General features: G+C 39.1%; 1 protein-coding gene across 4 annotated transcripts in view; it reads left to right on the top strand.

The window, feature by feature from the left end:
* The window catches only part of pard3aa (par-3 family cell polarity regulator alpha, a), a 426,846-nt gene that overhangs the window by 225,900 nt on the left and 183,894 nt on the right, over positions 1–17,052 (top strand). For all 4 annotated transcript variants that reach the window (XM_057322206.1, XM_057322207.1, XM_057322205.1 and 1 more), the window contains 2 exons: positions 3,449–3,637; positions 3,728–3,898. In XM_057322206.1, the coding sequence (XP_057178189.1) occupies positions 3,449–3,637; positions 3,728–3,898 (360 nt within the window). The remainder of the gene's footprint in view (positions 1–3,448; positions 3,638–3,727; positions 3,899–17,052) is intronic.

Raw genomic sequence — 17,052 nt, 5'->3', positions numbered from 1 at the left:
TACTGCCTTTCGTTCGTTCCTTCCTTCCTTCCTTCCTTCCATCCATCCTTCCTTATTTACTTACTGCCTTCCGTTCGTTCCTTCGTTCCTTCATTCTTCCTTCCTTCCTTCCTTCCATTCCTCCATCCACCCATCCTTCCTTCCTTATTTACTTACTGCCTTTCGTTCGTTCCTTCGTTCCTTCCTTCCATCCATCCATCCATCCATCCATCCATCCATCCATCCATCCATCCATCCACCCTTCCTTATTTACTTACTGCCTTTCGTTCGTTCATTCGTTCCTTCCTTCCTTCCTTCCTTCCTTCCTTCCTTCCTTCCTTCCTTCCTTCCTTCCATCCATCCATCCATCCATCCATCCATCCATCCTTCCTTATTTACTTACTGCCTTCCGTTCGTTCCTTCATTCTTCCTTCCTTCCTTCCTTCCATCCATCCATCCTTCCTTATTTACTTACTGCCTTTCGTTCGTTCGTTCCTTCCTTCCTTCCTTCCATCCATCCATCCATCCATCCTTCCTTATTTACTTACTGCCTTCCGTTCGTTCCTTCCTTCCTTCCTTGCTTCCTTCCTTCCATCCTTCCTTCCTTCCTTCCATCCATCCATCCATCCATCCATCCATCCATCCATCCATCCATCCATCCATCCATCCATCCATCCATCCTTCCTTATTTACTTACTGCCTTCCGTTCGTTCGTTCCTTCATTCTTCCTTCCTTCCTTCCTTCCTTCCTTCCTTCCTTCCTTCCATCCTTCCATCCATCATTCCTTCCTTCCTTGCTTTTTTTAGGTTTAGTTAATTTATTCACCCATTCATTTGTTCTTTTCTTAGTTTGATTGTTGTTTCTGAGTTCGAGCTTCCCCTCATGTCTTATACGTTTCTTTTTAGGTTGGTTAATTAACTCGTTCTTCATTTAGTTTGCTCTTTTTATCTCATTCTTTCCTTTCTTTAATCTGTTTCTGTGTCCCTGTGGAGTGAGAGAGAACAGTAGACGTGTGACGTCGGCCCGTCTGCTCTTCTCTGTTGTGTAGTGCGTTCAGACGCTGTGTGTTATCTCCCGTGGGCTCTTCTCTTCATTGTGTGCGCGCTGACAGTATAATTCAAGCTCACTCTGAAAACAAAAGCATGTAATGAATGCATGCCACCCGGTCTGCTTATGAATTAATTCATTACTCCCAAACACAATGGGCCAGGTCGAGCTGGATGCCACTTTATGAAGCAAAGCGCTTTCCTCTGTCAGCGGGTGAATGAAATTCACAGGTTTGTGAAAAGGAACTGCCTGCTTGAAACATCATTTAAGACAAACTGTTGCATGGCGATGACTTGCTTGCAATAGATCAGTTTTTGCCACGTGTAACACCCGCGGATGACTTGGCACTAGGGCACTTTTTATAACCCCAAAGAGGGCGATGGATCTGTGCCTGTCACGGTTTGCGTGGACAGAACCCAAGCGCAGGCAACAAGGGGTTAACACCAAGGGAATATTTATTAAATAACAAAAATGAAACAAAAACCCACGATGGGGTACACTTAACAAAACAGGAAAATGAACAGGACGAAGACTGATATACACTAAAGAACACTAAACATCACTGGACAAAACTAAACCAAAAACCTACTAAACTTGACGGAGAAACTAAACCGGAACATGAGCGTGAAAACCAAGAGGGCTCAGGAGACATGGAACGCATAGAACGCAACGCATGAGCACAAGACAATGAAACATGAGGGCATTTTAAAGGGAAGACAAACGAAGGATAACGACACAGGGCAGGTGAGGGTAATCAAACACGGCCGGGAAACAATACAGGAAACGAGAGGGGCGGGGCCAATGACGAGACACCGGAGAGAACGCATATTATTGTCAAAAGGACAATAATATGTCTCTCTCCACACATAACCAAAGGCTTTGTCATGGCTCTGCCACAAGACCAAGAAAACCATGACAAGATAAGGCAGAGCCGTGACAGTGCCACATCTAGAGACCAGAATATCATAAAGACTTTAGGATGTGGACCATTTTGATCTGGGCTTGTAAGCATCCACCTTCAACTCTCATTTGCTTTTAACAACTTTAATTTCATGGCGTTTACAGAGTTAACAGTTTTCATTTTACGGAGAATTTTTTGAGTAACAGCAATAAACTGCAAATTTACAAGTTGGGTGTAAAATAACATGAAAAACGTGTTTGCTGTACAAAAAAATTACAGTTTTTTTACAGGATTTTTTTACTGTGAGCGAATTGGCATCAAGTTTTGCACAATGATCAATCACATTTATTTTCAGGAAAAGTAAAACTCTCTATGTTGGTAATGCATTTGTTTGTTAAATTATTACTGGGGTTTAGCTTTGGCGTTTGCTTTATATCAAGAATCATAAAGTAGCAGAATTGTATTACGTTAAACAAAGTTTGACTCGACGGATTGATTTGATTCGATACACAATCTGTAAAGTGCTACGTTTACTCTACTTTTTGATTCATCACCACTAGTTCTTGCCAAGTCGGAGAAAAATATGACCATTCTTTTAAGCTTGGCCAGATTTGTCTCCGGTTATACAGTATATTGCTATACTGTACATCTCTAAATATCTCAGCTATTTTTAATAATAACAATATTGAAATCCGGGCGTAACTGATGAGGCTCTGAAATCTCGCCGTCAGTTTTGGAAAGCGCTGCTGGAAATTTTCGGGAAGTGGTATTTCTCTGTTTCCATGGAGCAGCTGGCAAACACTGCACATCTGTCAAAACTGAGAGCTCTGGTAAAACTCACAAGGATGCCTCTTCATTCAGCGTCTGCGTTTATATCCATAATAGATATCAGCGCCGACTCTGGGGCCCTTTCTGGGTGTAAGCGAGCAGGGAAATGAGAGGTACTTCATTGTGCCAGTTTAAAACAGACCGTTGTTGTTATTTCGTGCTTCACAAATGCGTGACAGGACGAAAACAGCGGGATGAGAATGGCATAGCGTGCAGCTGTGTTAGTGACCACGTCTGAAGGCCATGTGTGTGTTCTTCCTCACCTGGTTGTTGGTTCCTAACCTGAGAGCTGCCGTTGTCTGCTGAGAGCCACCTGGGTTGCCATGGCAACGGCTCCGGCACGGGTTGGCAGTTTGTATGTGTGAGGTGCATTATGAAAGGACGGCGAGATATGGGGCCTCACCTGAACGCTCGACTGAATCTCTATAACTCGTCTCTTGCCTCTTTGCTCTCTGCAGCTGTGCTGAAGCCAAGCACCTGGCATTCTTCAGCCACTGTGAATGTGTGCTTCTCAACACTTTTTTATTCGACTTACAGTGCTTAGAGTTGACACAGATACTAGCTTTATAAAATAAATCAACCGTATTGTAATTAACAGTTAAGAACAGTTTTTTTTTTAAAAAAGGAGAAGTCTGAAATGCATGTTCTTATATGTTTGTATATTAACTTTTCCACTCTTTTCTTTCTTTGTAGAAAGAAGAACAAGATGACTTAATCTTAACCCCAGATGGAACAAGAGAGTTCATGACCTTCGAAATTCCTCTGAACGACTCGGGCTCGGCTGGATTAGGGGTTAGCGTCAAGGGCAACCGAACCAAAGAGTCCCACGCTGACCTGGGTATTTTCGTCAAGTCTATAATCACTGGAGGGGCTGCCTGCAAGGTGAGCAGTAGCCCTCCGATTGGCTGCATGACCACACATTCTTCATATTCGTTTCATGTGTTTAATGAGTTCTTGTATTTGTAAATACAGGACGGCCGATTGAGGGTCAATGACCAGCTCATTGCCGTCAATGGAGAGTCTCTATTGGAAAAAACGAACCAGGAAGCAATGGAGACCCTTCGCAAGTCCATGTCCGTAGAGGGCAACAAAAGAGGCATGATCCAGCTGATAGTGGCCCGGCGGGTCGAGGGAAGAGGAGAGGTAAGGTTGATGTAATAAATAGATGATAAAAGTATGTTTGTCTCGTTTATAATTACAAATACATGTTGAAAATGTAAAGTGGGATTCTGTAAGAGATTCACTAACCATCGCTGTTAATTTATTCTCTTACCACAAAAAAGCAATTTGCCAAAATAAATGTATGTAATCCAAGATATTTAAAGTCTTTTAAACCACGGTTTCACTTCTGGAGTAAATAAAAACAAGATTGATTAATACCGATTAAGAAAAGCTCTTTTTTTCGCTCCACACTTTTTGCTCCCGCATAAAGATGCAAAGAAGCGCAGCGTGTGTGACTGACAGGCAGGGTTGTGTACCGTGTGCTGAATGGGAAGTTTGGATGCAGAAAAAGTGAATTAAAGTGAGTAGTTGTTATCAGACAGCCGCAGGAGATGGGGAGACGGAGAGAGAAAGTGACACGAGGGGCGAAATGCGATCGAAAGCAATTTGACCAGTGAAATGCTCATGCTGATTTATACTGATAAGAGATGAAGCTCTATGAAATATCAAATATCAACTTCAAATGCCGTCTCTTCCGCACACCCCCCCCCCCCTTGCCCAATGCAATCGCTTGGATGTGTTTATGTTTCTTATTTTTGCCCCCGCAGAGTCATAACATCTGAAACTGTAATCTAACACTTATCTTTCCAAAGAATATACGACGGGCGCTTTGAAGCCGCTGCGTTGGGAGATGAAATGTCGAATCATGACTGCTTATGCAAATGAGATGACTGCAGTCAGTGACCACACATTCAGTTGAAGGAGCTTTTTGATGCTTTAAGGTTGCTCTTTCGTAGCTCACGGGAGCTAATGGGGTTCTAGTTACTTTTATTTATGTTTTATTTTATTTAACTTCATCTCAGTGTTTCTCCTCAAATTTGGAGGGAGAATTCTAAATAGACAGGAATGAGAAATGGTGATATACAGTTGGTAGAGAATTGTGTTAGCAAAGCTGACCCACAAGGAAAACACATTTTTATAAAAATAAAATATTAATAAAAATAACAAAATATGAATTGTAACTAGATAATATTAACCCTAACGAAACTGAACTCTAGATGCGAAAAACTTTTTTTTTCAGAAATAAACAAATTTTCCCTGTAAAAGTACATGTTTTCCCAGTTTGTCTTGTAGATTTTTGCTTTTTCTGTAATTTTACTTTTTTTTACATTAACATTGGAAATCTGTTTTAAAAGTTTTTTTTTACAGTATGAGTGAAGTTCAGTAAATGCTACAGATTCAGAAAGTCTTGTTAGATTTATGTCAATTTAATCTGATCTCTTACATTAAGTATTGTTGTGGCTGTATTGTTCTATATTTTCGTATTCATCCTGCAAAGACTGAACAATAGAAAGTTTTTTTAGTTATTTTAACATATTCATTTGAAAAATAGCAGTATTTTTTGCCCCAGTGCTTTAGAGAGTTCCCAGTTCCATTACGCGTCAAATTACACAATTTGAAAATATGCCCGATGGAAACAAAATTGCAAAATTTGCAAAGTTGCAATGGACACCTTTACAGGTCACTTGGCATACATAAGTCAGGTGAAGTCACGAGAATCTCTAAAGATGAAAAATTGCATACTAAAACCTTCCTGAAACACTAAGTTTTAGTTGTGTATCATTGGTTAATAGAAGCCCCATCACTTTGCAGTAGTTTCTTTTTATTAAAGATGCACCAATACTAAATTTCTCCACCGATGCTGATAGCCCATTATTTAGAGTAATATCTGTCGATACTGATTCTGAAGATTAAATAAATATTTCTTAACTTTCTGAACGCTAATAATTCATATAATGACTATTAAAATTGAACATGAAATTGGTGAAGTTTCTTAACATTTTCTAAATACGGAGCACAAATGAATTGCAGTTTCCTGCCTTCTTTTGATTGACAGGATATATCGGCCCTGATCATCGGCTGTTTTTAAACTATCGGCCGATAACTGTTGTGAAAAATTGTTTTTAGGTACCGATACAGATTATAGGCCGATATCGGTGCTTCTCTACTTTTATTGACATTTAGAAAATATTTAGAAAAGTTTCTCTCAAACCACTGGAAACCAAGCTACTGATGTGCACACAGCAAAAAAAGTAAAAAATACAACTACTGTACACTCACACCTGCTGAGCTCAAATCAAGCTTCATTACTATATCTTTGGATTTGACTGGTGCCCCTTATTGCTCCAGTCATGCTTTTAGTGTACCGGACCCCATGCTGAGTTCTGTCCCCTCGCAAACATCCCATCCTTCCTCAAACGCTCTTCCAAATACAAGGTTACTTGTCGCCTGCAGATTGGCACATACTGAAGGTCGCTCTTATCGTCTATCAGATGAGGATAGTTGCTTTCATCCCCTTGATCAAACTTTAAACTGAATCTGGGCCCGTGCTGCTGTGGACATGTGTGATATACAGTACAGGCTTTGAAACAGCGTTCAGAGAGAGAACAGCGCTTACAAGGTTAAAACAACTAAAAGCAAGCGATGGATAGGATAGTTGAAGTGGAAAGAAGAGGAGAATGATGGGTGAGAGGTTGGTATGTGTAGGGAACGGCACGGCGGCTGTTCGTTCTGTGATGGGTGGCAGTTTGCTATTGTCATACAGCAAATGCTGCAGAGGCCGACATTAAAATGAGTAAGATCCATCACTGTCCACTGGCCTAGATTCGCAAACGTTGTGCGTGTGTGTGTGTATGTGTGGACGCGCTTACAAAAACAAAGTGTTCTGGTGAACATTTGTGGCAAACTGTTTCATTTGCAACACATTTACACATTTAACAGCAAGTTTGGCATATGTGTTTGGACACTTATATTTGAAAAATGATATTCTGTCAGTAGTCATGTTGTGAATGGAAAGAAGAATGTCACATTTCTTTTGTGTTTGTGTGTATCCAGATTTTTATACTGTAGCTTTAGGGGCTTAATGGAATTCTTTGTTACATTTTTGGGGTTTTACAATAGGTATCTACAGTATGTAATGGTGTCTAGATTGACATTATTGCTTTAGTCTCAAAATACATCTTTGTGTACTATCAATCTTAAAGGGATACTTCACCCAAAAATGAAAATTCTGTCATCATTTACTCATCCTCGAGTTGTTCCAAATCTGTATAAATGTCTTTGTTCTGATGAACACAGAGAAAGATATCTGGGATAATGCTTGTAACCATTTTTTTTACAAGCCATTTCAACCTTGGACCCCATTGTCTACCACAGTAGGAACAATGACAATGCTAGTCAAAAGTGCCCCAGAAATGTTTGCTTTCCTACATTCTTTAAAATATCCTATTTTGTGCTCAATAGAACAAAAAAAGTAAGTTTTCCTACTATTGTAGTCAATGGTGGCCAAGAACCGTTTGGTTACAAGCATTATCCCAAATATCTTTCTCTGTGTTCATCAGAACAAAGACATTTATACAGATTTGGAACAAAGTAGCCTAAGTTGTGAAAATATACCCACACATTCTGTAAGATTCAAAAGTTGTTCAACTTGTAATTCAAGACTTGCATGGCGAGATCTGACTTGGAAAGAGTGACCTGATTTGGTCAGAACTACAGTTGATTCACAGACTCGTACAGTAATTTAAGGGTTTTAATAATCAACCACCGACTCCAACTTTCTTGTCTCAAATGGGGTTTCTAAATGAGAACCGAAGATGAAAATCTTTGGTATTTCTCTTTCTCTAAGGCTGTGTTTGGTAATTGAAGCATTGATGTACTTCAGAAGAGATTGTCTTGACCCAGATAATGATGTAATGTATGATTGGTCATTGCGCTTGCTTCAGTTCCATAATTGAGGCAGAACTTCAGAGAGGCAAAGATTCCAATCGATGGCTTTCTGTTTCTATTAATATAAGGTCATATGTTCCCAGGCAATTAAAAGTCGTTCCAATTCAATTAATTTCTTAACATACTTTAAAACTTACTCATCATTTTTGAAGTTGAGTGTCCCCTTACTTGTTGCCATAGTAAAACTGTGCAGCAAACATTGTATTAATCATAGTTGAAGGGTTTTTCATACTTCTTAAAAGATGTTTTTGGAATGAAGTTATCAGAAACTCAACAGAGTGTTCATAGACAGCCTGTGAGGATTGTGGGTAATTGGGAGCGTGTATTTTAGAATACACCGCTCATAAAAGTTGGCATCTGAGCCTTCTGCACCGGATTATTGAAATGAGAAATTAATACATTTTCTTGCATTGAGTATGTCCAATTAGTTTGCCATGCGTCTTGTGTGCTATTAAACTGAGTTGTGCTCGTCTGTGACATGGAGATGTCATTACGTTTGAATCAAGGAGTGTTTATGACATGAGAGGAAATGACTTGGGAGTGAAATTTCTTTTGCGTTCATGTCTATTGTGAGGTTAGGGCTTGGCACGTTCTCATGAAATTGTGCCATTGGTGCCAAGCCTATAAGATTATAACTGTTGAATTTTTCTAAAAGTGTAAAATATTACCGGACTGGAGGTCAGAGCAGAAAATTAAAATAAAATAAAATCATAAAATAAAATAAATCATAAAATAAAATAATCATAAAATAAAATAAAATAAAATAATCATAAAATAAAATAAAATAATCATAAAATAAAATAAATCATAAAATAAAATCATAAATAAAATCATAAAAGAATCATAAATAATCACAAAATAAAATCATAAAATAAAATCATAAAATAAAATAATAAAATAAAATAATCATGAAATAAAATCATAAAATAAAATCATAAAAGAATCATGAATAATCACAAAATAAAATGATAAAATAAAATCATAAAATAATCATAAAATAAAATGATAAAATAAAATAATCATAAAATAAAATAAAATAAAATCATAAAATAAAATAAAATCATAAAATAAAATAATAAACAAAAACCAAACAAAAGAAAACAAACACAAACAACCCCCCCAAAATAATAAAGGCTCTATGATTGACTTTGGTTTGAACCATGTGGCCAAAAAATATTATGATGTCATTCCCTCACATATGATATTATTGAGATACATTTTAGGCCATTATTTTAAAGCAAGATGCGAGATCCGTTCATCTTTTTTATACCTGTCAAGCCAAACAGTGTTGACCTGAAATGATCAAAAGCGACATTCTTTTAAACTGCCAGAGGATTCAGACTTGAAAGGCTTTGAAGTGTAATTTACATAACACACCCATCATCATGTATATTCATGAGACATAGCTGCAGAAATGTAACCCCTGGTCCATTTTTTCCTTCGTAGTTTGTTTGTTTGTTGAAATAAAAATATCCTTAGTGCTACTGCACGTGGCTCAGTGGTGTGTTGAGAATCCCTGAGGGTGCGGAGTAATAAATGCACCCCTTTGAGTGGAACGCTGTCCTCCTCCGAATATGCTCAATGCTTTAAACTATGGAATTTGCATCAAGACAAAGATGTTTGATGTTTTACCAAAGCACAGTATCAAAAGCACTTTGATATGTTTCTTATTTCGTTTCAGAATGCTTAAAATTTAATTTAGACAAAAGAGTGATGTCAAACACGACTCAGTCAAATGAAATTTCAGTCAGGAACTATCCGCTTTATATATGAACCTTTTTCTCAGCAGAAGTGTGCCTGGTAGGCGTTTATACACTCAATTCTATATGCCACACACAATAACGCTACAGAATATAACACAGAGTCTACAAAACGTCAAAACCCATTTTATTAACCTTCCTCCCAACGCTCCAGATTACACAGCACATCCTGGTTTATTCTATGAAAGTGCGTCCTCTGCATAAAAAACTACCCATGTGGTTTGTGTCTACATGAAGTGTATGAGACCTGACATCAGGAAGGAAGGCATGCTGGCTACAGAAAACCGTCCCGCTGAAATGAGGGTCTGATCAATTGTGTCTTGAGTGAACTATCAATCAACCTGACTGGTAAATTATAGTTTTATTAGCGTCGGGCCAGACTGACGCTCTGCGGGGTGAAGTGGGGCTTGGTGGGACACCTCCAGATTAGCCAAGCAGTAAGAGAAGGACTTTTGGATACTTACTCAGTTTATGCAAATTCATTTATTTACTCTCCGTTGACACTTTGGCCAGTGATTTACTGATGTCTGTGAGTCGTGACTGATGCATCATGGGAAATGTAGTTTTGTTGAAAATGAGAATAGGAATGGGTGGGTATGTGTATGAGACCGTGCGGTGTCCAGGGACCAGAAGCCCGGCTTGTAGCAGAGATACTTTCTCTCTAATCCACTTACAGCTCAGTAGGGAAACTCAATTGGTGCATCCGAGAAAGTAATTGATTGAATCAAAGGGCACCGTAGTATGCCACAGTGGCATCGCACGGATTGGGTGTCATGGCAGACACTCCAGGAAAGATGAACAGGAGAGATCGTAAGAAAAGCATTCGCTTTGTCTAGATTAGAGACAATCAATATACCAAGTTTGAAAAGGTATTTAAGGGCACACGAAAGGGCACCACGTAGTCAGATGCTACGCTTTGTGTTGGTAGTTAGCATTAACATTGTTTTAGCATTGTGTTACAGTTGTAGTGCAAAAGTCATGGGTTTGAATCACAGGAAACAAATATACTGAAGGAAAAGTATATTTTGAATGCACTGTAAATCACTTTGGATAAAAAGTATCTGCTGAATGCATGAATGTAAAATATCAGAATGACTGCCAGAAAGTCATTTAGGCAGTTCATGAGGCGATGAGAAAACAATAACCGAATAGGCTGCAAATACGACTCGTTCAGTAATCGTAATGCTATAAAAGTCACAACCAGAAGTACATTAACACAAGACAACCCACATTGACACATTCTGTCCTGCCCCCTTATGTACGACTATATTGCTGCTGTCCTTCTGAAACCTAGTATCTCCATATTTTGTGACCCTTTATGTCTTTGCCATAAATCATTATTATTAGTCACCCTTTATGTTTGTCACTGGGTTTTCCAAATATCTAACCAATAACACGTTTAAAAAGTGCGTTTGTTCGTTTTTAAAACGTTGTGTAAGGTTTTAAGTGGACTTCTGAGTGTGTAGAATAAGAGCCTTTAAACTGAAGTAATTGTACCTGCATGCGGTGGCTTTACTCTGGCTGGCAAGTGAATTAATTCAGCCATTATAAAGACACATAATAAAGTGTCACCAGCTCAAAAGCACCGTATTCACAGGGTAAATCTGAGTAGTTCGACCCACAGCTGCACAGCCTCAGGCGAGGCTAATCCACTTGAATAAGAGCCTGAAAATACGTGCAAGGGGACAACAGATCTACCAGAGAGAGAGAGAGAGAGAGAGAGAGAGAGAGAGAGAGAGAGAGAGAGAGGGAGAGAAGATGAACCAGGGGTTCATCTTTTCTCTGTACAAACCCAAGCAAAAAGGAAGACAGAAAAGGACAGAGAGAGGGAAATAGAGAGCAGAGAGAGGGAAAGAGAGAGAGAGAGAGCAGTGAAAGAGAGAGAGAGTGAAAGAGATAGAGAGAGAGAGAGAGAGAGAGAGAGACGAGAGGAGAAGGGGAAGAGAGAAGGGAGAGACGAGAGAAGAGGAGAGAGAGAGAGGAGGAAAGAGAGAGAGAGACAGTGAGAGAGAGAGACAGGACGAGGAGAGAGAAGAGAGAGAGGAGAGAGGAGAAGAGAGAGAAGAGATGAACTGTGTGTGTGAGAGAGAGGAGAAGAGAGAGACTGTGTGTGTGAGAGAGAGAGAGAGAGAGAGAGAGAGAGAGAGAGAGAGAGAGAGAGAGAGAGGGAAATTGAATTTTAACAAACCTTTAATACAAAACACATTACAATTTAAAATTCACAAATTTCAGAGACAAAAATTAAATAAAATAAAAATGATAAAAATAAAGAAATAAAGAAAATCACATGAAAGTAAACACCAGATCGGCATCAAACAAAGAACACAGAACACCATTATAGCACCAAATCTCTTCAAAGGTATCGAGATCATCCATATATTTATAATAATTATAATCAGTCAATATCCTTGCTTGTACCATATTTGAAAATAAAACAACTATATCAATGTCCAATTTGTGTTCAACTTTCTTCTTCCTGCTTATATAAACTGCCAGCTTAGCCTGGCCTAAAACAAAATTCAACAATTGACATAAAAATCTTTTTTTTCTTACATATTTAAACCCAAGAATGAATACTTCCAATGAAAACATTTCACCACACCTTGCAAAAATATTGCTTATTGACAAAAACAAAAGTTCCAATCTGGCACAGTTAACAAATGCATGAAAAACGGTTTCTCTCTCATCACAAAAAGGGCATTCAACACCAATCTCCGGGTTCAAGATTGAAATGAAAGAATTGACAGCAATGGCACCGTGAAGGATCCTCCACTGAAAGTCACATGTTCTTTTAATCAATGGTGGTTTGTACAATGCCCTCCATTCAGGTTTTCTCTCTGCATCTAGTTTGAAAAACTCACGCCATGGGGTGTCAATCTTTCTATCTAGCATTTTCTTATTAAAACAGATCACACAATACTTATACAGTGTTTTTCCAATACAAGATAAAAACTCTTCACACAAGGATTCAACAGTCTCTAAAAATATTCCAGAAAAACCTTCTACCTTCACAGAGAAAAACAAACAAGGGAAAGAGTCTGTGGAATTGGGCTTGCTGAGGCCGTCACGAAAACCAGACAGCAAAGACCATTCTGTTGGATTAAGAGCAGTTTTCCATTTTAATAATAACTGTGCAGCAAGACGAGTAGATCTTAAACCTAGCCGCTGAGCAGTTGCTTCATTGTTTTAAAAATCATGTCCTGTTGACTCCAGTAACTGTCCCAATGTGATGACTTTACTGTCAACAAGTGTACTGTTAAGTCCTGGGAAAAAACCACTGACAGATAAATCCAGCCGTGCTCCACGAATTAAAGGTTCTTCCAAGAGCCAGTAAAGGGATTGTGAGTCCTCTGCTTGTTTAAAAACAAGAAGACACCAAACCTTAAAAATGTTCTTGTAAAACACTGGCAAGCCAGAAATGTTCAGTTTCATAGAGTCCAGTAGAAAAAGAGTTTTATCCAGCCCCAGATTCTCAATCTTGTTTAAAATCAAATATGCAACAGCACACCATTTAAAATCAACTGAACCAACTAGCAGTCTTTGGATGCGTTGCAACCGAAAAGTTGCTATTCTGCTTTGTAAGTGTATTAAGCCTTGTCCACCCTCCTCCTTGGGCAAAAATATCACGCTCTGTGGCACCCAGTGCAACTTATCCCAAAAGAAATCTACTAAAATAGCCTGGATTTTGACTAACAATTGGAAAGGAGGATCAACACATGCAAATTTGTGCCATAGAGAGGAAGCAATCAAATTATTAATGATTAAAATGCGCCCTCTGTACGATATCTTTGGAGATAAATATTTCCATTTTTCCAGACGTCCTTTAATTTTTTCAATGAGTCCATCCCAATTTTTTTGCACTGTTGAATCATCACCCAGGAAAACTCCTAAATATTTAAAACCTGATGTTCCCCACACCAACCCCTCAGGAAGTTTCGGTTTGCCTCCCAACCATTTACCCAACAATAAGGCTTCACTTTTCTTCCAATTTATACTAGCAGAAGATAACCGCTTAAAGGTTGAAAATAGTCTTAACAAAACCTGTATGTCACTTTGTCTACTAATCATAACTATCACATCATCAGCATAAGCTGACAATATGAGGTTCTCCTTACAATTTGGCAGACATATACCATGTAATTTAACCCTTATTTGCTGTAAGAGTGGTTCAATCGCTAAAGAATAAAGCATGCCAGATAATGAGCACCCCTGCCTAACACCTCTATACATTTTAAACGGAGCACATAAACCACCATTGATTTTAAGAAGACTCTCAACGCCACTATAAAGTACTTTAATAGAATCAATAAAATTTTTGCAAAAACCAAAAGATTCTAAAACTCTCCAAAGATAACAATGTTCCACACGATCAAAAGCTTTTTCCTGGTCTAGAGAAATTAAACCACATTCTATATTAAGCATCTTGGACACCTCAAAAACATCACGGACTAGAGAAACATTGTCAAATATCGATCTGCCGGGAACACAGTAAGTCTGATCAGGATGGATCACGCTACTCATCACCCCTGCTAAACGATTAGCCAATGTCTTTGAGAGCAGTTTGTAGTCACTACAGAGCAGTGATACGGGTCGCCAAAACTTGATGTCAGTAAGGTCGCCTTTCTTAGGCAAAAGGGTTAAAACTGCTCTGCGGCAGCTCAGAGGCAGCTGGCCTTCAGCCAAGCTTTCATTCAATACCTGCAACAGGTCCTCTTTTAGTTCAGTCCAGAATGACAAAAAAATGACATAAAAATCCACTGGCAGACCGTCGATTCCTGGGGCATTTCCAGACTCCATTCCTTGAAGGGCTTCATACAGCTCTCCTGTGCTCAAGTCACCTGAGATTCCAGCATTTGCTTTCTCTGAAACCTGGGGTAGGTCGTCAAAAAACTCACTTTCACCCTCGTATCCTGCTCCAAGTTCATTTTTATACAAGCTTTCGTAGAAGATGACAGCTCTCCTCTGGATTCCAATGGGGTCTGTCAATAATTTACCAGATTCAGAGCGCAAGGCATAAATAGCCCTACTCTGACCATTCTTCTTTTCCAAGCTGAAAAAGAACCTGGAAGGAGCATCCATCTGATTTATCCTCTGGAACCATGATCTGACCAGAGCCCCCTGTGTTCTAAACCCCAGCAAATCAGCCAACTGTGTCTTCTTATTGACCAAAGAGTTGAAATAACTCTGGGCACCAGTCGACTCTGCCAATTTTTGAAGTTTTAGAATATCGGCCTCCAAGCTGCTCATAACTAAAGTAGCCTCTTTAGTGACGTTTTGAGTATACTGTATACAAAACTGCTTTATTTGGACTTTCCCAAAGTCCCACCATTGTCTTAAGGAGTTAAAAGATTCTTTTGTAGTTTTAAACTCACCCCAAAACACCTTAAACATATCATTAAAATACTTGTCGCTTAACAGATTTGTATTTAGCTGCCAGTATGCACTTCTTGACTTACAGGAGTTTAAAAACACAAAACACTGTACCATACTGTGATCAGTAAAACCCAAGGGGGTGATTAAAACCCTTCTAACAATATTGCAGTGATATTTATAAACATAAAACCTATCTAACCTAGCCAGAGAGATAGTGCTGTCACGAACATGGGTCCAGGTATATTGCCTTTGTGTCCCATTAAACTGTCTCCATATGTCACATAATTCATGTGTCTTAACCAGCTGGGTTAAACGATTTCGTGAGGGCAAATGGGGTTCAATATGGTTTCTATCCAAATCTGACACCGTACAATTAAAATCGCCACCCAAAAATAAAAATTCTTCATCGCAACATTTTTGCAAAACAGAACAAAGAACATTTAAAAACACCATTCTTTCCACAGCTGAAGTTGGAGTATACACGCAAATCAAAACAAAAGTATATTTTTCAAAAGTGGCTCTTATTTTTAAAAGCCTACCTTTAACAACTTCCTCCACCTGATAGTTATGTGGAGTAAAACTTTTAGCAAAAAGAATGACAACACCTCCGCTCAGTGTGGTGTTGTGGCTCAAAACTGAGACTCCATCCCACTCTTCTGCCCAATCGGCAGCGTTTCTTACATCACTGTGTGTCTCTTGCAACATGGCAACATCAACTTTTTTTTGTTTAACTTCCTCAAACACTTCAGCTCTTTTTCTTATTTCTCGTAAACCATTAACATTCATCGTTGCAATGTTTATTTCACACATGTTTGGAAGAAAATAAAAAAACACACAAAAAAAAAAAAAACTACACACACGCTCTCTACATAGATGTTCATTGTAGTATTACATTTTTTGACTATTGCCAAAGAAACTCTCAGACGTGAGTTTTGTCACAATCTTTTTTAGTCGATATATCTCTTTGATTGAAAACAAACCTTCTGACATGAAAAGCCTAGTTTTGCCTACAAACTGTTTGGTGTCAGGAAAATACTCGTTTACACACACTCCCCTTTTGTTTTTAGTAGCCCTGAGAAAGAGTTTTATATCTTCAACTTCGTAACTGCGGGAGGAGAAGTCGGTCTGAGACATAGTAACGCTAGAATCAGACGACTCGCTACCGCTTTCCGTACCATCACCATCATCAACATCAACATCCTGCACATGTAGTTTCTTTGCTTTATCATATTGCAAGTCATTAGTATTTTTCCTTTTAGTTGGGATTTTAAATTCGCTCTGTTCTGCCTCCATATCATTGCCATCACAAAACAAATCAGACTGCACACCGTCAATCACATCATCGCCACCGTGTGTCTCTTTCTCCACAACGGATTTAGAAACCGGAGTATCAGCGTTAGCTGAACTGTTATTGTCAACCACGGTATTGAGGTTAATTACCGGAGCTGTCTCAGTCGCGCTCGCGGACGGGCTCGCGTCATCTCTCTCCTTCGCCTTACCTGACTCTGTCTCGGGTGAAGCGGTAAATGACGGTCCGGCCTCAGCCGACTCACCAACACTAGCGTCACCAACCGCTGACTCTTTTCCATTAACTTTACTAGGACATGTGCGAATTACATGACCCACTTCCCCACAACTGAAACATTTCATTTTCTCTGTTGTAGCATAAATAACATAATCACAATCCTCGATTTTAAGATGCAGTGACACGTCAAGTTCTTCATCTTCTTTTAGGATCATGAAAACAAAACGCCTAAACGAAACCACATGTTTCAAAAGAGGAGATTTGCAGCCAATTGATATCATCTTTATGGGAGACACCAGTTTCCCATATCGGGACATAATTCTCACTAAAGTTTCCTCACTCACAAAAGGCGGAACATTTGACAATAGAACTTTTTTAGAGGGCATGGAAAGCGGGAGTACCGGTGTAAAAAGATTGTTAACCACTATGCCAGTTTCAACTAACTGGTTTGCTTTTTCAACCGAACTGAGAAAAAGAACTGTAGCATTATTCATTCTTGAGGCCGATCTAACATGATCATGGCCCACGACCTCACCTGCAGCTAAGCAACAGTCTTCCACACTCACCGCGGAAGCCACCTTAACACCATGGCGCCGCGTGAGATTAACCAAACCTTGTGACCGCGAGGCCGACATACTGCCCGCACCGTGTACGGTAGCAATCGGCCCGATAAGTCAACCAAGTATCAA

Source organism: Triplophysa rosa, linkage group LG23 (assembly GCF_024868665.1).
Source record: "Triplophysa rosa linkage group LG23, Trosa_1v2, whole genome shotgun sequence".
Lineage (NCBI taxonomy): Eukaryota > Metazoa > Chordata > Actinopteri > Cypriniformes > Nemacheilidae > Triplophysa > Triplophysa rosa.
This window is presented reverse-complemented; position numbering and strand designations above follow the sequence as displayed.